This window comes from Chiloscyllium punctatum, chromosome 1, assembly GCF_047496795.1.
Source record: "Chiloscyllium punctatum isolate Juve2018m chromosome 1, sChiPun1.3, whole genome shotgun sequence".
NCBI lineage: Eukaryota > Metazoa > Chordata > Chondrichthyes > Orectolobiformes > Hemiscylliidae > Chiloscyllium > Chiloscyllium punctatum.
This window is the reverse complement of record NC_092739.1, coordinates 13,630,008-13,653,331: the sequence shown is the minus strand read 5'-3', so window position 1 is coordinate 13,653,331 and position 23,324 is coordinate 13,630,008. Positions and strand designations below refer to the sequence as shown.

The 23,324-nt window shown below is 40.4% G+C and overlaps 1 protein-coding gene across 3 annotated transcripts in view; it reads left to right on the top strand.

The window, feature by feature from the left end:
* hhip (hedgehog interacting protein) overlaps positions 1-23,324 on the top strand; it is a 159,716-nt gene that overhangs the window by 112,189 nt on the left and 24,203 nt on the right. For all 3 annotated transcript variants that reach the window (XM_072571620.1, XM_072571612.1, XM_072571629.1), the window contains exon 12: positions 20,920-21,068. In XM_072571620.1, the coding sequence (XP_072427721.1) occupies positions 20,920-21,068 (149 nt within the window). The remainder of the gene's footprint in view (positions 1-20,919; positions 21,069-23,324) is intronic.

Sequence of the window (23,324 nt, the reverse complement as noted above, 5' to 3'; positions counted from 1 at the left end):
GCCTTTATAGCTTGACAGTTCCAAGGAATTTAAATGCCATGACTGTTTGACAGTTGCGATGAATGTAGCAACTTCTGATGCCAATCGATTCTAATTTTAACAATTCCAGAGGGCACCCTTGACATCCAAGAGGGTAACTCTCCAAAAGGTTTCCTATCTCTGCAAAGGACTCCAGTGAGTTTAGATCTTCCCAAGAAAAGTGTGAGACCACAGATATGTTTTCGACATCCCACTGTAGAAAACTGTGTCTGTTTGAAGGCAGCAACACTTTAACACATGCAGCTGCCTCACGAACCATAGAAATGAAATCTACAACTGCCCAACCTCTCCATAAGCAAAAGAAAATCAGCTTTGGGGGCAGGGTTTCTGTAATCAGGATAGTTAAGCTGGAGACCCATCCTGAACTTAGAAAAAGAAATTATGCCATAATGTACTAACAGCAATATTATCCAGATCTTAGTTGCATAGAGTGAACAGAGACTAAACACTCAGCTACTACTCTGGATCTCTTGATTATTAACTGCCAACATGGATTTGATTTTTAACCCCAATTTTGCATTCCTGCATAACCTATTATTCCTTTGGTAATCAAGAATCTATCTACCTGTGTCTTAAAACATTTAAATATTTTGCATTCTCTGCATTTTGAGGAAGAGAATTTCAACTTTTTGAACCCTCTGAGGGAGAGGTTTTTCCTCAAAGAGTCATAGAGTCTGACAGCATGGAGACAGGCCCTTTGGCCCAGACTGGTCCATACTGACCAAAATGTCCATCCACGCTAACCACATTTCCCTGCACTTGGCCCATATCCTTCTAAACCTTTTCTATCCATGTATTTGTCCAAATGCCTTTTAAATGTTGTTAGTGTACCCACCTCAACCACTTCTGTTGGCAGCTCATTCCATATGTGTACCATCCTCTATGTAAAAAAAGTTGCCCTTCAGGTTCTCTTTTATTCTTTCCCCTCTAACCTTAAATTGATGCCCTCTAGTTCTCGATTCCCCAACCTTGAGAAAAAGACTGACTGCATTCATCCTAACCATGCCTCTCACCATCTTATACACTTCTCTAAGGTTCCCCCCTCAGTCTCCTATTGCTCTAAATAAAAAGCCCTAGCTTGTCCAATATCTCCCAATAACTCAGATCCTTGAGTCCTGACAATGTCCTTCTAAATTTCCTCTGTACTCTCTCCAGTTTAATAACATCCTTCCCATAGCAAGGTGACCAAAACTGAACACAATACTCCAAGTGCAACCTCACCACCGTCTTGTACAACTGCAACATAACTTCCCAACTTCTATACCCAATGCCCTGACTGATGAAGACCAGTGTGTAAAAAGCCTTCTTCACTGCCCTGTCTACCTGTGACTCTACTTTCAGAGAACCATGCACCTGGACTCCAAGATCCCTCTGTTCCACTACACTCCTTAAGGGCCTACCATTCACCAAGAAACTCCTACCTTGATTCGACTTGCCAAAATGCAAGACCTCACACTTATCTATGTTAAACTCCATTTGCCATTTCTTGGCCCACTTCCCCAGCTGATCACAATCCTGCTGCAATTTCTGATAACCTTTCTCACTGTCCATGATAGCACTATTTTAGTGTCATCTGCAAACTTGCTAATCATGTCTTGTACATTCTCATCCAAATCATTGATATAGATAACAAACAACACCAACCCCCGAGGCACTCCACTAGTCTCAGGCCTCCAGTCCAACAATCATCCTTCCACTATTACCCTCCGCTTCCTACCATCAAGCTAATTGTGTATCCAATTTGCCAGCCCCCCCCTGGATTCCATGCGATCTAACCTTCCAGAGCAGCCTAATATGTGGAACCTTATCAAAGGCCTTACTGAAATCCAAAAAGACTACGTCTACTGCCCTGCTGTTGTCAACCTTCCTGATCACTTCATCAAAGAACTCTAACAAATTTGTGAGGTATGATCTCCCACGCACAAAGCCAAGCTGACTATTTCTAATCAAACTCTGTCTTTCCAAATGCATGTATATCTTATCTTTCAGAATCTTCTCAAGTAACTTACCTACCACAGATGTTAGGCTTACTGATCTGTAGTTCCCACACTTTCCTTTGCAGCCCTTCTTGAATAAGGGCACAACATTTGCTACCCCCCCCGCCCACCCCCAGTCTTCTGGGACCTCACCCATGGCTAACGATGGTGCAAAAATATCAGGTAGGGCCCTGGAATTTCTTTTCTAGCCTCTTGCATCTAGCCTCTTGCTAGATGTATCTGGTCAGGACCAGGAGATTTGTTCATCCTCATACATACTAACACATCTAACATTTCCTGTGACATGGACTGTCCCCAAGATATGACCACTAACTTCCTCAAGTTCCCAAGTCTTCATGTCCTTCTCCACAGTAAACACAGAGGAGAAATATTCATTGGGACCTCGCCCATCTCCTGCAGCTCTACACATACATGTCCTTAAGGGGTCCTATTCTCTCTCTAAATTATTCTTTCTCCTTTAATATACTTAACCAACCTTTTGGATTCACCCTAATCTTCTCAACCAAGGCTATCTCATGGCTCCTTTCGCCCTCCTGATTTCATTCTTTCATAAACTCCTGTATCCCCTGTATACTTCCAGAGATTCCCTTGATCCCAGCTGTCTGTACCTGAGCCAAACCTCCTTTTATCTAGTCATAGCCTAAATATCTCTTGTCATCCAGGGTTCCCTATTCCTGTCAAACTTGACTTTCACCCTCATGGGATCTTGAACTCTAGCTATCTGACTTTTAAAGGCCTCCCACTTGCCGGAGGTCCCTTTGCCTGCAAACAAACTACTCCAATCAACCCCCAGAAGCTCCTGTCTAATTCCATCAAAATTCACCTTATCCCAGTTTTGTATTAAATGGGCAATCATTTATTTTTAAATCATGACCCCAAATTGAGATTCTCCACAAGATGCAGCATACTTTCTACATCCTCCATATTAACTGCCCTCAGGCTCTTATATGTTTCCATAAAGTCACTTCTAACTCTTCTAAACTCCAGAGGATGCAGAGCTAATAAGGCAATCAGTTCATTCCCGGTATTAGTCCAGTAAACCTTCTCTGAACTGCTTCTAGCATTAACGTCCTTTTGTAAGTATAGTGAGGAATACTGTACAAAGTGCACTAAACGTACCTTCACCAATGCACTGTGTAACTGAAACAACCTTGTTACTCTCACATTGAATTACCCTTGTAATAAAGAATAACATTAGATTAGCTTTCCTCATTAGGTGATATAGCTGCATACTAAACTTATGCAGTTCATGTATTAGTATACCCAAATCACTCCGCAGCTCAAAGTTCCACAACATCTCATCATTTACATAATATGCTTCTTTTCTTTCTGCCAAAATGGACAATTTCACTCCATTCTGTATGATACCATTTGCCAGATCTTTGCCCAATCACTTAATTTGTCTATATTCCTTCATATAGGCTCCTTTTGTTCTCTTCACAACCACTTTCCTACCTATCTTTGTGTCAAATTTAGCTACATCCAAATTATTTACATAAATACTGAAGAGTTGACGCTTCAGCACTGACCCCTGCAGCACATCATCTGTGACATCCTACCAGCCTGAAAATGACCCATTTATTCCTATTCTCTGTTTCCTGTTGGTCAGGCAATCTTTTATCCATGCCAACATGTTATCCCCAACAATTGAGCTTTTATTTTCTGCAATAACCATTTGATGTGACACTTTATAAAATGCTTTCTGGAAACCTAAGTACAATACATCTACCGGTCCCTCTTTATCAAAAGTACAAGTTGCTTCTTCAAAGAACTCCATTAAATTAGTTAAACACAATTTACCTTTGACAAAAGCATATTGGCTCTGCCTGGTTAACTTATCCAAGTGCCCAGTAAGAATATAAGAACTAGGAGCAGCAGTAGGCCATCTGGCTCATTGAGCCTGCTCTGCCATTCAATAAGATCATGGCTAATCTTTTTATGGACTCAGCTCCACTTACTCGCCTGCTCACCTTAATTCCTTTACTGTTCAAAAATCGATCTCACTTTGCCTTAAAATTATTCAATGAGAAAGCCTCAGCTACTTCACTGGGCAGGGAATTCCACAGATTCACAGCCCTTTGGGTGAAGAAGTGCCTCCTCAAATCAGTCCTAAATTTTCCCTATTACTGATGTTAGGTTAAGTAGCTTGTACTTTCCTGATATCTGCCTTATTCCCTTTTTGAATACAGGAGTTACATTAGCTATTTTCCAATCTAAAGGAAACTTCCCCAAATTCAGTGAATTTTGGAAAATTAAAGCCAACGTTAGCTACTTCTTTTAAGACCCTAAGATGAAATCCATCAGGACCTGGGGACTTGACAACTCACAGGCTCAGTGATTTATTCAGTACTGCTTCCATGGTAATTGTAATGTTCTTGACTTCCTCCCTCCTTTTAATTCCTGATATACAGGTATTTCCGGGATGCTTATGTCCTGTTTATTCAGTTTCCCTGTCATCTCTTTATCCTCCATTTCTAATTCCCCAGAATCATTTTCTATAGAACCAACACTAAGTTTGTTAACGTTTTTCTATAAGTACCTGAAAAACTTCTCTGATCTGTTTTTATATTTTTGCCTAACTTTCTATTGTACTCTATTTTTTTCTCTCCTTATTAATCTTTTAGTAATACTTTGCTGTTTTTTCATATCCTGTCTAATTTTCTGTTCTGCCACCAATCTTTGTGCAATTATATGTCTTTTCTTTTGAGTTTAATACTGTCTTTGACTTGGTTAGTTAACTGCAGATTACAGGTCCCTTAGAATGTGTATTAAGTGTTGGAATGTATCTATTCTGCGCTTTATGTAATATTCCCTTAAATGGTTGGCACTGCACTCCTTTGTCCTGTCCCTAAACCTAAATTGCTAGTCCACTTTCATGAGCTCTGCTTTCTTGCCCTCACAATTGCTCGTGTTTAAATTCAAATTTGTAGTTTTGGATCCATAGTTTTCGCCCTTAAATTGTATGTCGATTTCAATCATATTGTGGTCAGTGCTACCCAGGGGGTGTTTCCACTAGGAGGTCAGTATATGTCCTAAATCCTTGCTAAAAGTCAGGTCCAGTATAGCTCGCTCTTTGATTGGTGCCACTGCATGCTAGTCTAGAAAAAAAAGTCTGAAAAACATTCATTGATTTTTTTTTTCATCTTGACTACTTTTCCCTACCTGATTTTTCTGAACAGCATGCTCGTTAAAATCTGCCATGATAATCACTATACCCTTTTGACAAGCTCCCATTATTTCTACCATGATACATGTCCTGTCCTACCATGTGGTTACCACTAGGGGGCCAGTATGCAGCTCCCACAAATGACCTCTTGTCTTTATCATTCCTCATCTCTTTCCAGACTGCTTCTATATCCTGGTTTCCTGAATTTAAGTTATCCCCCTCTATTGTGCCAATATTTTCTTCACCAAAACCACTCCAAACTTCTTGTCCTTCCTAAATGTCACATGCCTTCCAATATTTACATCGCAATCTAGATCATCCGACAGCCACATGTCACTACTTAATAATCTCGACTTGCACTACTACCGGTCACTGAGGCCAAAGCATGGTCAAGGGATGGAGCTGACCTCCCTGAAGCAAACCAGTGTTATGGGGAAGAGGCAGCTTTCCATCTAGCTAGTGAACACTCCCCAATACATGCATAGCCACTGGCCATCCACAATGTTAGCTGGTAGCTTGAGCCTTGTGTCAAAAACATTTGAAAACTGTTCAGTGTATATTTCCAGTTCGCAGTCTTCTCTATCTCTATCTCTTTTCTCTTCTCTCTCTCACCCACATTGACAACTCCTGCCTCTGTCAGCAGGATTTTCAGTGATGGAGGGCCTCCTATTAGCCCTCTAGCATCATAAGCCCATTTGCCTTTCTCAATTATTCAGCCAATACTGATCATGGTCACCAATTGTCACTGGCACTTGGCTTCGACAGCTTCAGTATTGAATAAGTTGCAGTGAAGGCAAACATCGCAAGCATCAGGAAGCACATCGTCTCCAATCATATGATGGAGGGATGGTCACCGATGAAACAAGTGAAGATAGTTGGTCTGAGGACACTGCTGTGAGAAACCATGCAGTAATTTTCAAGATCTAGACATGTTTTAGAAAATAAGAATTTAGTAGCTCATTCAGCTGTTTAAACCCCTTTACAGCTGACTTCACATGCTTCCTTAACAGAACCTCTTTCCTACCCTACATATGTTGTTGGTACTCCCTTGGACCATGACAGCTAAATTTAACTATAAATAATGTTTGGGTAATATTTCACCAAAACCACTCCAAACTTCTTGTCCTTCCTAAATGTCACATGGATCCTTCCCCTTTAACTCCAAGCTCCTCTCCAAACCAAGAAAATATCCTTAACCCTGGCACTAAGCAGGCAACATAGCTTTTGGAATACATGCTGTCAATTGCAGAGAATGGTACTCCCCATCTACGACTATAGCATTCCTTTTTGTTCCTCAACTTGAATGGTCCTATGAACCACAATACTCTGGTCAGTTTGCTCATCCTCTCTGTAGTACCCAGTATTGTCGATACAGGCTGCAAAGACCTTGTGCTTGTTAGATGTGTGTAATGGCTGAGGCTCCTCCAGTGCTTCTTGCTGCATCCTTATCCTTCTTCACATATAGTCACACACCTCTTTTTCTGACCATGCACTAAATCTGAAGTATCTAATACATGTGACTGCCTCCTAGAGAAAAAAAATCCATGTGACTGATTCCATGCCTGATACTTTGCCGTGCCTAAAGTTTCCAGGATTCTACACAGGTATCCACTGCTAATAAATCTAAAGCATCACTGGCATACCTTCTCTACTGTATGACATTTAATTATTTGGGCTTTCAGGTTTTGAAATATTACCCAAACATTATTTATAGTTAAAGTTTATAACATTACTAATATCTATAAATTTAGTTCAATATTATTATCTCCTTGGTTTTAGCTTAAACTATTGTCCAAGTTTAAAGTAAAAAAGATCAAGAAAATTCATCTACCTGCATACCCAATTAATACCTTTAAACCCCGACTCCTAGGTTGTCTCTTGTTTACTCTTTTAGACCACTCCTTCGTGAAATGACATAACTATTATTTCCCTCGGTCACTGAGTTCCCCAGTATTCTGTGGAATCTGACCTCCCTGTTAGTTCCTCTGTATATTTAAAAATCTCTATTTCTATTTTCTTCAATTTTACTTGAGCTGCTTAATGTCACTCTTTGTCAAATGCTATCTTGACATCAAAGGTGTCTCATCTCTGGATTTCAACAGAGTTGTTGAAGTAGACCAAGAGCTGAATTTCCCTGGCAGAACTCAAACTAACCATCAGTTATGGGGTTAGAAGTGGGTAAAATAACACTTGATAGCAATATTGCTGACACCTTTCATCACTTTCTTGATTTTTGAGAGTAAACCAAAAGGGTGACAATTAACCAGACTGGATTTGTCTTGCTTACTGGGGAAAAGGCACCTCATTGCAATTTGCTAAACTGTACGGTAAATGTTAGTGCTGCAGCTACATCAAAACAATTTGGTTACATGTAGTTTGTTCTGGAGCTAAGTTTCAACATTACAGTGAGAATATTGTCAGGGCACATAGACTTTGCCGTATTCCATGTGTTCAACAATTCACATTGAGTGAATTAAGTTGTCTGAAGACTAACATCTATAATATGGGCACCTACAGAGGAGGCTGAGATACAACATTCAATCAGTTCCTTCCATCTCCAACTTTTTCACATTGCAACCAGTAACTACATTTCAGAAGTACTGCATTGACTGTGAAGTGCTTGGGAAGTCATAAAAGTACTATACAAATATTTATTTCCATTTATAGTACCTCCTTTAGGGATTTATGTGTGCACATTGAAAATGATAAATGGACAGAATTAAGTTCAAAGGTTCTTTGGTCATGGGGCATCAAAAAGCATAGAGTCATACAGCAAGGAAACAGAACCTTCAGTCCAACGTGTCCGCGTTAACCAGGGTACCTATGATCTATTCCCATTTGCCTGTGTTTGGTCAATACCCCTGTAAATCTTTCCTATTCATATCCCCATCCTTTTCAATGTTGTAATTATACCCACCTCTACCACTTCCTCTGACAGCTCATTCCATATACACACCACCCTCTGTGAAAAGGTTGCTGCTCAGTTTCCCTTTTAAATCTTTCCCGTCTCACTTTAGACTTACGCCTTCTAGTTTTGGACTCCCCTAGCCTGGGGAAAATCCCCTTCCTGGGGATTTCAGAAGATGTGTGGGGATCTAGCGTCAGTTGAAATTGCCCTTTGCAATGGCAATAGACCGGGGATAATTAAGCAGGAAGGGGGTTGGAGTGGGTTTGAATTGAATTTCGAAGAATTATTACCCTAGCAAAACTGGAATCAGTGGATATCGGGGGCAAACCCTTCACCAGTTGGAGTTATACCTGCTACATAGGTTGTGGTCGTTGAAGGTCAGTCACCTCAGCTCCAAGACATCTCTGCAGGAGTTCCTCAGGATAGTGTCCTAGACCCAACAATCTTCAGCTGCTTTATCAATGACTTTCTCTCCATTATAAGGTCAGAAGTAAGGATATTTACTGATAATTGAATAATGTTCAGCACCATTCATTACTCTTCAGATGCTGAAGCAGTCCATGTGCAAATGGAACAAGATCTGGACAATATCCAAACTTGGGCTGGCAAGTAGCAAGTAAGGAGCAAACTACTGCAGATGCTGCAATTCGTAGCTACAACAAAAAATACTGAAAATCTCAGTGGCTCAGGCAGCATCCATGGAGATAGAGCAAGCGAACATGTTGAGTGTAGATGACTTTTCATCAGAGCACCAAGTGGCAAGTAACATTCTCACCACACAAATACCAGGCAATGACCATCTTCAATAAGAGACAATCTAATCACCACTCCTTGACATTCAATGGTGTTACCATCATTGAATTCCTCATTACCCCACCCTAGTGATTACCATTGACCAGAAACTCAACTGGACTCACCACATAAACACAGTGGCTACAAGCGCAGGTCATCGGCTAGGAATACTGTGGCAAGTAACTCACCTCCTGACTTTCCAAAGCCCATCCATCATTTACAGGTCAGGAGTGTGATGGAATACTCCCCACTTACCTGGATGGGTGCAACTCCGACAACACTCAAGAAGCTTGACATTATCCTGGTCAAAGCAGCCCACTTCATTGGCACCACATGAACAAAACGTCCTCCACCACTGAGTGCTATACTACATGTGTTTTTCAAATGCAAAGTTTTCTCACTTTGGAAAGAATTAAGAAACTATCGCAGAATTGAAATCTCATGGCATCCAATGTCATGAGCCAAATGCTGAAAAATTAGATTAGAAAAGATGAATGTTTGATATCAAATCTAGACAACATTGGCCAAAGGACTTTTTTCCATGCTGTAAAAAACTCAATGATTCTAAAATAACAAGCAGCGGTTAACACTTATCATGTGGAAAAATCTGAACCAAACTTGTGATACAAAGCCATTTTTTGAATTGGTTCATAAGGAGCTATAATGCAAAATGCTTCCTGATAAAACTTGAACTCTGCTGCCTGTGTTCTGACTCACATGGAGTCCTAACCACCAATCACTGCAACACTGCTGATTTTCATTGGCTCTCAGTCTAGCCACATCGATGTTTAAAATTCTTATTCTTGTTTTCAATTCTTTCCTTGATTCTTGTGTCTGCCTATCCCTGAAATCTTCTCGAGCCCGACAACTGTCCAAGATTTCTGTGCTCTTCCAATCAGATTTCTTGTGCTTCCCAATTTCCTTTGCTCCATTATTAATGTTTTTCCCTTTAGATACCCAGGCCTGAATTTCTGGAATATCCTTCATAAATCTCAAAAATTTCTTTCCCTCCTTTAAGATGCTCCACTCCACTTTTTTCTGATCAACCCTTTGGGCACCTGTACCAATATCTTCTTTTGTGCCTCTGTGTCAGATTTTATTTAACAATGCCCCTGTGAACCATTTTGGGATATTTCCCATGTTAAAAGCTTTGTGTAGATGCAAATTGGATAATTAAAAGATTGCATAAGTAAGTAAACCATCATCGTTTAATCTTAGTTGTGAAGAAGTTTATATATCCTTCAAACAAAGGAATTATTATTAGTTCAGAACACAGTTACAGCTAGATCGATGTTGTGCTGTTGCTGTCATGTCTGCAAACTTAACAAATCTTTTCACATTAGGTTCAGTGATTTAGTTTCTTGGACTGAGTTGGTTGCGCCTGTTACAGTATTTGTATCTGATTTCAAGGAACTGACTCGTCTGACCTTGGTTTTATGATCATGTTGTCCAAACTAGCGGGGTGGTCTTGAGCTGAAATATCTCGAAGGTTATACTGGGACCTCACAATGCACCAGCCGACTATGATGGGTTAAGGGGTGATGTGATTAACACAATGTGCAGCATCGACTGAATGAAAGTGACTCCTGTTTTTTGGATGTTTACTCAGTCATTTTCCCTCGTGGATGATCGGTTGGAGTACTCCCAATTGTGTCTGCCTTTTAAGCTGTAGTAAAATACACTATTTTGTCATGACTGTTTTAAAAGCATATTTTATGTTGTGTATAACATTTGGCTATTCACTCTTTCTTGTGAATTAACATCATTCTTTGCAAGGAATTACATACTAAAATTAGCACAGTGTTTTGTTTAATTTGGCCAGTGAGCATAATATTGCCATAGATTGCTTATCTCAATTACCCAGCCACACGCATAAACCATTCCCTTAAGAGCTTTAATAATTTGTGTGCATTTCAACTTTTCAAACTGTTCAACCAACTTTAGAGAACAGTAGTAAATTCTCTGTGCCCTCTTCTGTGATAGATGTTACATTGAGAAATTCCCTTGATGCCTGTTGACCCAGCTGTTTGTTCAAGTACTTGTGCAACAGGTGTTGTTTTCAAGGCCACCCTGACAGTAATACAAACTATTTAGTAGTTGTACTGACCTCTGAGCTATTGTCATTGATGCAAAGAACACTGGGTGTCATTTTTCAAATGTTTTCAGAGCTGTTAAAGGCTATGGGTCAAAAAATGTCAGTACAGTACTAAGCTTATGTTTGTTTCAATCACAACATTCTGACACCAGACGAAATGCAATAATGCATTATTCTTTCAATTTTCTCTTGATATAGAAATTCAAAAAGAAAAAAAGTTGCTTGTTTAAAAGTCTTTTCCAGTACCTTACCTAAACAAGATTAGTGTAGGTGTAACTGTTCAAATTACTTACAGTGACTTTACTTTCCTAAGCTTGGGCATTTGTTCAATATTTTCTCAATAAGTGTTGATTAATGTGATTCCCATTGAGTACAAATGGGCTATTTGAGCATAGACTAGGCATAACAGTGGGGTAAACATTAACATTTCACCTCTGGTGTTCAAATCCAGTCTAGATTGATCAGTTGAATGTCTGTTTGCTATCTAATAAGGGTCGTAATTCAAATTACAGTTGCCTGTCTAAATCCAGTCTCTACTGGGGATAAGCCAATAGTATGCAGAGGTGTTACTTTGACCCTAATTTGGAAATGTTTGATTTGTGTAGTAGTACATTGTGCCAAATTCCAGATTTGTCTTGGATATTCTCAAGCACAACAGTGTTGGTCACTACAGTAAATCGATCCAAGTGCCTTAGACTTAGAAAAGTGCCTAAACTGACCAGTATGTAATTTTAAAATTGCTTAAACTAGAAGTATAACATTCTTAGTCACTTGTAATGCAATGAGCAGGTTATATCTTTCAAGCTTCTACCCTTGTGATTCTCCAATCTGTCACAACTGGACTAGAACACTCAGTGAGACAAGACCATGGACAAATAATTAAGCTCTATTGCATTACAGCAAGCTTCAAAAACTAAATTTTGCCTGGATTCATCAGCCAACGAATCTCCTTGCGAAAAGAGAAATAAGGAAATGGATTTTAACCCCACCCTCTCCCCCAGCCAACTAATGTGCAATTAAGAATCTAACGGTGTTAACCTAATTAAGAAACTCCCCCACCCGACCCACCACCGCAAAATATTGTACCCCCACTTTTTTGCCTCCTCCCTGCACCTTCCTACCTCTTCCTAGGATGCCTAATCGCTCCATGTCCATAATTCCCAGACTTGCCTGAGACCAGTGTCTATGCTGCCTTCTTCATGGGATAGTTTGAAATCCTCGCAGTGTCAGCTATTTGGTTCTAGCATTGTTGGATCACAAGAACTGCCAGTTAATCAGATTAATCAGCAGCTTGGAAGGATAGGGCTTTCTTCACTGAGAGGTGGGGGTCCCACAGTGAGTTTAAGGTTTCCCACCACATAATATAGATGCAAGTCAGCGCTCTTAAGACTCTAGCACCCTTCCCCTGGTGAAATTCAGCAAAATAAAACAATATGTCTAGTAATTGGATCACTATCTCATAATTGTCCTTCAGACCAGCATTGAGTTTGAAAGGAGCTAATTTCCCCTGAAGAAGCCAGGTTTCTTCCCCAGACTTAGCATGCTGGTGAATTGTTTTGCCTAGGTGTCTTTTTGACCTCTTCCAACAGGATGGCAATCTTTTTAATTCCTTCTGCAATCAGTGGTTCCCTGGTTAGCCTTTCATGAAAACCAACAATCTCATTCCCTTAAATTTAAGCAAAAATGGTGAAAGTGCTTAGCTGGTTAATGTTACGACCAGACCCCAGGCAATTTGCCCAAGTTAATCCAGTTCCAGATGAATACCCCACAGCTTTTAGCTCGCAGGTGCAGAAAAACTAAATGGCTCTGCTTCATTGTTCACCCATTCTCTCAGTTAGTTGCATCATGGCTAATTTAAGCATCTAATTTAAAATGGATGCCTTAATAGATTATAGATGCCTGTCTCCCAGACCAAATGAATTTGTTTTAAAAGGAGCTAATTTAATAAGGCTTTCTTGATTTAGCAAAGAAGTGAGTTTATTAATGACTAAATGTGTAAAGGAAGAGTAATAACACACTGAGATGAGAAATAAGAAGTGAGTCCAAAAACAGATAAAAGTTAGAAGATCAGTCTCTCTGGTTTTTTTGGTAAAGAAGTTGATAGTGGAACACTGATAGTTAACCAGTCAATTAGTTTTGCACTGAGTTGGAATTCTTTTGTCCTATTTCCTTTTCTTGCGAGCCAACGCCTCAGCAACCTCTACTCTTGTTTCTCTCTGTGCACTTGGATGCACCTCATCCAGTTTAGGCAGCTTATAAATTTTAAGTCTGATACCTCCTCTTTATAAATTTTAAATACTTCAGTGTCTGAATGATCTCTTCTTTCACCAGGATCTTGATAGCATCTTCTTTATTAAACTCAGAAGTTTAAGTTCATTTCATACCTCAGTAATGCTCCTCATGAACCACACTTGCCTTTTTAATTCTGTTTTACTAATGATAGAGAACCATAGAGTCATAGGGATGTACAGCACAGAAACAGACTCTTCGGTCCAACCCGTCCATGCCAACCAGATATCCCAACCCAATCTAGTCTCACCTGCCAGCACCTGGCCCAAATCCCTCCAAACCCTTCCTATTCATATACCCATCCAGACGCCTTTTAAATGTTGCAATTGTACCAATCTCCACCACTTCCTCTGGCAGCTCATTCCATACATGTACCACCTTCTGAGTGATAAAGTTGCCCCTTAGGTCTCTTTTATATCTTGCCCCTCTCACCCTAAACCTATGCCCTCAAGTTCTGGACTCCCCCACCCCAGGGAAAATACTCTGTCTATTTATCCTATCCATGCCCCTCATAATTTTATAGACCACTATAAGGTCACCCCTCAGCCTTCGATGCTCCAGGGAAAACAGCCCCAGCCTGTTCAGCCTCTCCCTACAGCTCAAATCCTCCAACCCTGGCAACATCCTTGTAAATCTTTTCTGAACCTTTTAAAGTTTCACAATATCTTTCCGATAGGAAGGAGTCCAGAATTGCATGCAATATTCCAACAGTGGCTTAACCAATGTCCTGTACAGCCACAACATGACCTCCCAACTCCTGTACTCAATATTCTGACCACTAAAGGAAAGCATACCAAACGCCTTCTTCACTAGAATCTACTGCAATTCCACTTTCAAGGAGCTATGAACCTGCACTCCAAGGTCTTTCTGTTGAGCAACACTCCCTAGGACCTTACCATTAAGTGTATAAGTCCTGCTAAGATTTGCTTTCCCAAAATGCAACACCTCACATTTATCTAAATTAAACTTCATCTGCCACTTCTCAGCCCATTGGCCCATGTGATCAAGATCCCATTGTACTCTGAGGTAACCTTCTTTGTTGTCTACTATGCCTCCAATTTTGGTGTCATCAGCAAACTTACGAACTATACCTCTTATGCTCACATCCAAATCATTTGTATAAATGATGAAAAGTCGTGGACCCAGCACCGATCCTTGTGGCACTCCACTGGTCACAGGCCTCCAGTCTGAAAAACAACCCTCCACCACCACCCTCTGTCTTCTATCTTCGAGCCAGTTCTGTATCCAAATGGTGAGTTCTCCCTGTATTCCATGAGATCTAACCTTGCTAACCAGTCTCTCATGGGGAACCTTGTCGAACGCCTTACTGAAGTCCATATAGATCACGTCCATCACTCTGCCCTTATCAATCTTCTTTGTTACTACTTCAAAAAATTCAATCAAGTTTGTGAGACATTATTTCCCACACATAAACCCACGTTGACAATCCCTAATCAGTTCTTGGCTTTCCAAATACATGTACATCCTGTCCCTCAGGATTCCCTCCAACAACTTGCCCACCACCGACGTCAGGCTCACTGGTCTATAGTTCCCTGGCTTGTCCTTACTACCCTTCTTAAACAGTGGCACCACGTTTGCCAACCTCCAGTCTTCCGGCACCTCACCTGTGACTATCGCTGGTACAAATAACTCAGTAAGAGGCCCAGCAATCACTTCCCTAGCTTCCCACAGAGTTCTAGGGTATACCTGATCAGGTCCTGGGGATTTATACACTTTTATGCGTTTCAAGACATCCAGCACTTCCTCCTCTGCAATATGGACATTTTTCAAGATGTCACCATCTATTTCCCTACAGTCTATATCTTCCATATCCTTTTCCACAGTAAAAAACTGATGCAAAATACTGCTCCATCTCCTCCGGCTCCACACAAAGGCCACCTTCCTGACCTTTGAGGGGCTCTATTCTCTCCCTAGTTACCCTTTTGTCCTTAATGTATTTGTAAAAACCCTCTGGATTCTCCTTAACTCTATTTGACAAATCTATCTCATGTCTCCTGATTTCCCTCTTAAATATACTCCTACTGCCTTTATACACTTCTAAGGATTCACTCGATCTATCCTGTCTCTACTTGACATATGCTTCCTTCTTTTTCTTAACCAAACCCTCAATTTCTTTAGTCATCCAGCATTCCCTATCCCTACCAGCCTTTCCTTTCACCCTAACAGGAATATGCTATCTCTGGATTCTCGTTATCTCATTTCTGAAGACTCCCCATTTTCCAGCCGTCCCTTTACCTGTGAACATCTGCCCCCAATCAGCTTTTGAAAGTTCTTGCCTCATACCGTCAAAATTTGCCTTTCTCCAATTTAAAACTTCAACTTTTAGATCTGGTCTATCCTTTTCCATCACTATTTTAAAACTAATTGAATTATGGTCACTGGCCCCAAAGTGCTCTCCCACTGACACCTCAGTCACCTGCCCTGCCTTATTTCCCAAGAGTAGGTCAAGTTTTGCACCTTCTCTATTAGGTACATCCACATACTGAATCAGAACATTGTCTTGTACACACTTAACAAAATCCTCTCCATCTAAGCCCTTAACACTATGACAGTCCCAGTCTATGTTTGGAAAGTTAAAATCCCCTACCATAACACCCTATTATTCTTACAGATAACTGAGATCTCCTTACAAATTTGCTTCTCAATTTCCCTCTGACTATTAGGGGGTCTATAATACAATCCCAATAAGGTGATCATCCCTTTCTTATTTCTCAGTTCCACCCAGATAACTTCCCTGGATGTATTTCCGGGAATATCCTCCCTAAGTACAGCTGTATTGCTATCCCTTATCAAAAATGCCCCCCCCCACCTTGCCTCCCTTTCTATCCTTTCTGTAACATTTGTATCCTGGAACATTAAGCTGCCAGTCCTGCCCTTCCCTGACCCATGTTTCTGTAATTGCTATGATATCCCAGTCCCATGTTCCTAACCATGCCCTGAGTTCATCTGTCTTCCCTGTTAGGCCCCTTGCATTGAAATAAATGCAGTTTAATTTATTTATCCTACCTTGTCCCTGCCTGCCCTGACTGTTTGACTCACTTCTGTTCTCAACTGTACCAGTCTCAGATTGATCTCTTTCCTCTCTATCTCCCTGGGTCCCCCCCCCCCCCCACCTTACTAGTTTAAATCCTCCCAAGCAGTTCTAGCAAATCTCCCTGCCAGTATATTAGTCCCCTTCCAATTTAGGTGCAATCCGTTCTCCTTGTACAGGTCACTTCTATCCCAAAACAACTTCCAACAATTCAAAAATATGAGTCCTTCTTCTGTACACCAGCTCCTCAGCCATGCATTCATCTGCTCTATCCTCTTATTCCTGCCCTCACTAGCTCGTAGCACCCGTAATAATCCAGATATTATTACTCTCGAGTACCTCCTTTTTAAATTCCTGCCTAACTCTCTGTAATCTCCCTTCAGAATCTCAACCTTTTCCCTTCCTATGTCGTTGGCTCCAATGTGCACACTGACCTCCTGCCGGTCCCTCTCCCCCTTGAGAACATTCTGCAACCTTTCTAAGAGATCCTTGATCCCAGCACCAGGGAAGCAACACACCATTCTGATTTTTCACTGCTGGCCACAGAAACATCTGTCTGTACCTCAGACTCGAGAGTCCCCTAACACAATCGATAGCTTGGAACCCGATGTACCTCTCATTACATTAGAGCCAGTCTCAATACCAGAAACTTATCTGTTCATGCTACATTCCCCTGAGAATCCATCACCCCCTATGTTTTCCAAAACAACATACTTGTTTGAAATAGGGATTGCAGAAGATTCCTGCACTACCTGACTACCTCTCTTACCTTTCCTGGAGTTAACCCATCTATGTGACTGTATCTGAGACTTTCCCCCCTTCCTATAACTGCCATCCATCACATCCCCTTGCTCTTGTAAATTCCTCATTGTCTCTAACTGTCTCTCCAACTGATCCATTCGATCTGATAGGATTCACAACCAATGGCATTTATTGCAGATATATTCTGCAGTAACCCGTAAACTCTCCCTAAACTCCCACATCCGACAAGAAGAGCATATCACTCTACTAAAAGAAATTGAAGACTGCAGATGCTGGAGATCAGAGCTTAAAAATGTGTTGCTGGAAAAGCGCAGCCCTTCCTGAAGAAGGGCTTATGCCTGAAACGTCAATTCTCCTGCTCCTTTGATGCTGCCTGACCTGCTGCGTTTTTCCAACAACACATTTTTAAGCTCTATCACTCTACTAAAGGCCATTTTTACTTCTTTCACCCTACAGACCCAGAAAATAGAATTGTCTTATTCTTCTACAAAACACTGCTCCAGGTTATATTAATACTTATGGCTTATATTTTAAGTTTAATCAAGAGACATAGCTCAATAAAACATATAATCAAGAAAGAACCCACTGTACTCACTACTGCAGACTTATTTTAAGGTCACGCTTAAAATCCACTTTTCTGCTTCTGTGCTGTGACTGCTCCCAGACAGGTTCCTCCAAGATCAGTTGTGAAGTTCACTGTTTTTTCATTTTCCCAGATGGCACTGGTGTCCAGTGACTCATAAATTCAACAGCAAAGGCAGTAACTGCTAACTCTGTCAGTTAGTAATGTGGGTTTCTCTCTCTCACTCTCTCACCCTCTCACCCTCACCCTCACCCTCTCCCTCTCCCTCTCCCTCTCCCTGTCTCTCTCTCTCTCTCTCTCTCTCTCCTGCACTGATCTCACCATGTGCTTCCTTTGTCTGTTCTTCTCCCTTTTAAAAGTGCTGTTGTTTTGACTTTTTTTCTCCAAAGTTCCAAAACAATGCAACAGCTTATAAAACAGTAATTGCTGTGCCTGGAATTCAAGGAATTCACTTCCAACACCTGAAATACATCAAAAAAGGAGCAGCTGTTACAGCCAGAAATTTTTCCCGTCCTCCATCTTGGATTACGCAGAATCCTTATATGTTATAAAAGACTGTAGCATTCCTTTTCATGCCAGTTTCTTTTCATACTCTTTCTTGGCATCTTTTGGTTGTTCTCTCACCTCTCTGAATCTATCACATTCAGCCTAGCTCTAGGTTGTATAAATCCTTATGATATTGGTTTTATATTTGTGCTATATTGGAAGTATTGTGAGCACAGATTTTCTTTTTCATCTAAATCCCTATTTCATTTATCACCTAAGGAGCTACAAATTTATTTGCTTTACCTTTCCTCTTTGTTAGAATATACCTTGACTGTGTCCTACCTCTTTATGAAAGGCTGTCCATTATTTAGTAACCATTTTTCCTGCCAGCCTTTGACTCCAATTTATCAGCTATCTCAGAGTCATGGAGATGGAATGGAAGCAACTCATCCAGACTTCCCTAAAAAGAGAATGTATCATGATAAAAGAGCATCCAGTGGTTCACAACAGTTTTATATCTATTCAATTCACTGGGCAGGATTCCATGCCTCCCCTTTGGCAAGTTTGATGTCAGGTGACATGTAATAAATCAAGAGGGTGGTGGGTCAGAATTCTGCTTCCTTCCCACCTTCACCCCAGTAAAGTCCATAAGTAATGTCCACTTAAGGGTTCCATTGCATTGCTAACGGTATTGATCGAGTCATGAGTGAGGAAGGAGCTCAGCATGCAGGTGGGGGAGCAGATGAAATAAATATGAAGTGTTACTAATGGATTCTTCTGGAGGTGATGGGATTTTTGCTGAGTCACTATGTTGTCTTTGCTGTCAAACCGCTTTCCCCATGTGAGCAATGCAAACCCTCGATATCATTCGCTCTGGCCTGGGATCCGCAATGGGCCTTGCCTCAAGTGCATATCATGACCAGCTGCAGCTACCATATGATGTAGGGGTAGAACTGGGTCATTTGGCCTAATGAGTCGGCTTGACCATTCAAGGAGATATATTAATTCTCAAAGCCATTTTCCTGCCTTATTCCCATAACCTTTCGTCCCTTACTCGTTAAAAATCTAACTGAACTGGGAAGATACTTAACAACTCAGCCTCAACAGTTTTCTGCAGTTCAGATTTCCACAGATTGACTACCTTCTCTGCCTTAAATAGGTGACCACATATCCTTGGATTATGCACTCTGGTTCTACACTCTTTCAAAAGGGAAGCAACCTTTCCTCAAAGAATATATGCTTCAGTAAGACTCCTGTCCTCCTTCTAAACTCCATTGAGTACAAGTCCAACCTACTCGATCTCTTCTTGTAAGAAAGTCCACGCATATCCAGAATCAAACCAGTGAACCTTCTCTGATCTCCTCCAATGCCACTATACCTTTCCTTCGATAACAGAATGAAAACTATTCACAGTATTGTAGCTGTCATGTGACGACATTTAAGCCTATATCACATTTAAGCCTCTAAACTTAATAGTAAGCATTGTACTCCGCTTGCTGGAGCACATCAGGTCATTGATCAGAGAGGGAGCCACATTAAATGAGATCACCCATGGCTGCTCAGGTTATCAGCAGTCTCTGTCCATACCTTCTTGCTTTGATGAGCTGGTGTGGGAGCCATTTTGGCCTGGAGCAGTGCCTCCAGGGAGGCATCAATGAAACTGGGTGGGACCCCTCCTTCTGTAATGTCACTTTTGACACCATCTCTACCATTGACAGGACTCCTTTTCTTCTGGGACTGTTCACATGCTGCAATTCTGATGTATCGTACCTGGATCTTAACAAGGCATCTGACAAGGTTCCATATGGCAGACTGGTCAATAAATTAAAAGCTAATGAGATCTAAGAGGAAACAAGAAATAGGATCTAAAATTGATTCAGTGGCAGTAAGTTATTGTTGTAATTGGAAGGCTGTTTTGTGGAGGGTTTCGCAAGGCTGAATTCTGGGCCCCTTGCCATTGATGATTAGATCTGTAAGAGGCCTGATTCAGAAGTTTGCACATAATGTGAAAATTGGTCATCAGATTAATAATGAGGAAGAAAGCCATTGACTAAAGGAAGATAACAATGATTGGTCAGGTGGATGGAAAATGACAAAATGGAATTTCATCTGGGGAAATATAAGGTAATGCATTTGGAAAAGAGAAAGAAAACTAAAAAATAAGTTGGATACTGAGAAGTGTAGAGGAACAGAAGGATCATGAATTGCATGTCCACAGGTCCGAAATTTAGTCAGACAAAAAGAAAGGGTGGTCACCATGGCAATATATTGTCCTTTGTAGCTAAGGCCGAGAGTATTAGGGTTACTTCTTTCAATTCTTGAAGTATGAAGAACAAGAGTTAGTGTGTTAAATGTATTTAAAGTTAAGCAGCAAAAGATATCTGGGTAAAAGTTTTTAGATCTAGAAATATCACTGTATGAAAGCATACAAAATAAATCATTAATATATTTGAAATAAATTGTTTAAACTCTTAAGTTGAAATGGCAGACAAAATAATGTCTTGCAAATGTAGTGTCTATTTGTGAATCTTCTAATCTTGTAATTTCTAGGCTCCGATGTTTTCTACTTCAATTATGATTTTATTATTAAAATAAAATTTTACATTTAAAAGATAGTAAGCACACTATTGGTTGATCCAAGTGATTGAATTGTCTGCGTCAATATAATCTGACAAACCAGCGGAGGTATAACACAGCTCACTTCTCAGCCAAATAGCATAAACGTTTGGCATTTCTTTATTTTAAAATAGAGCTAATGTTCCAGAAGAATGTAAGAGATCAGTACAGCCTCCACAGCCAGTAGCATCAGAATGCTCACATCTCTGTAGGAATGGACATTGTACTCCAACAGGAAAATGCTGCTGTAGTCCAGGCTGGGAGGGAGAGTTCTGCAGCGTGGGTAAGTAGGTTCTCTTGCATTTTTGAAAAAAATGTAATATATTATAGACTGAAGGAATGGCGTAATGCTATAAAACAAACTTTTATATCTGAACAATTTGTAAGCAAAAATTAAGTCAGCTACATTATTAGTGTTCCGCAATAATTACGTATCGTTTATTTGATTCAAACCATTTATATACTTTTTTTAAATCACATAACCATACTCAGTGAAAGAACACATGAGTAACACCTATGTCCTTCTGGATTTTCATCCAGTGCATGTATCTTTTATTCAGTTTCTTTAGGGAACCTACATGATCACCTCACTTCTTAGTGCCAGACTACTGCCACAAAGCAGCAAACAGTGCCTGATAGTCATTGACTATAGTTTTGTTACATAGGTTTAACGTAAAATTCTAAAGCATCATTTTGTTCAGCAAACATTTGTATCACTGTCAAAAGGTTTCTCCAACTGATGGTCACAACTGAGGTAGTTTCTTCAGCTATGTGAATTCTCACATTTTCCAATGAAGACCTGAAAGAAATGGGATTTTGAGAAAAATGAAAGAAAAATCCTTTCAATGAGAAGTTAGGAAGTATTGATGAAGAGTTTATGCTCGATACGTCTATTCTCCTGCTCCTCAGAAGCTGCCTGACAGGCTGTGCTTTTCCAGCGCCACACTTTTTGACTCTGATCTCCAGCATCTGCAGTCCTCACTTTCTCCTTAGGGTACAGGAGTTGGGAAGTCATGTTGAGGTTGTACAGCACATTGGTGAGGCCTCTTCTGGAATACTGTGTCCAGTTCTGGTCACCCAGTTATAGGAAGGATATCATTAAGCTGGAGAGGGTTCAGAAAAGATTTACCACGATGTTGCTGGGTAGGTACGGTTTGAGTTATAAGAAAGGCTGGATAGGCTGGGACTTTTTTTTCACTGGAGTGTAGGCGGTTGAGAGGAAACATTGTAGAGGTTTATAAAATAATGAGGGGTACAGATAGGGTTAATGGTAGTTGTCTTTTCCCTAGGTTGGGAGATTTCAAAACTAAGGGGCACATTTTTAAGATGAGACGAGAGAGAATTAAAAAAGGCATGAAGTGCAAACCTTTTACACAGAGCGTGGTTTGTGTGTGGAATGAACTTCCTGACTAAGGGGTAGATATGGGTACAATTACAATATTTAAAATACATTTGCATGAGAACATGAATGGGAAAAATTTGGAGGGATATGGGCCAGGAGTAGGTGAGTGGGACTAGTTTAGTTTGGGATTATGTTTGGCATGGACTGGTTGACTCTAATCTTGACTCTAATCTCCAGCATCCGCAGTCCTCACTTTCGCCATGGATATTTTCCCCCTCTTCCAATCTTTCTTCCTGTCTCGAATATATTTTAGTTGGAAGGAGTTAAGTATTCCCTCAAACATCTGTTACTACTCAACTGTTCTGCCTTCTAGTCTTCCTGTCCACTACTACATGGCCAAATCTGTTCGCGTGCCTATGTAATTGCCTTAGTTTCACTCCAGAACACTAGTGTGGGACTCCAGTTTCTTGCACTCAAACTGAATTTGAAATCCTAGCATGTTATGATCACTCTTGCCAAGAGGACCTTTTACTATGAGACCATTAATTATTCCCACTTCATTTCACAACACTAAATCCAGAATAGCCTGGTCCCTGGTTGGTTCCCAACATATTGCTCCAAAAAATAATCCCTATCGCATTCAATGTACTCCTTCTCAATGCAATCCTTGCCAATTTGAGTAATGTCGTCAAAATGCATATTAAAATCACCATTGATTATTGTCATATCTTTCTTACAAGCCCATAGTACTTCTTAGTTAATATCGTGTCCCACTGTAGAACTGCTGTTTATTGATGCATCGTTGACCATAATCTGCATCAAATTCAATTTTCTGGGTTAAGGTGCCCCACTGAGTACACTCATTGCTAAAGTAATGTCCTTCCATTGTTGCAGAGGATAAAAATCTTTTTTTTCATATTATCAAGGCATTGTAAGATACAAAGTAGTTCATCTTTTAGATTTATTCCTCTAGTTAGGTATATTCTGGTGAACTCTGGTAAAAACAGTTCCTACTAATATCCCACATCCCTTCAAAAGTTGTGGAAGCCATAATTCTGAAATAATACAAGAAAATAGCACAATATAGTGTACTGTGCAAGTCTCAACTTCGATTCAGCACTTTGAAGCTAAGAAAACTACAAAACTCTCATCTGGACCTTTCCCAGCACATCCTATTAAGATTACCTCAAGGTTGAT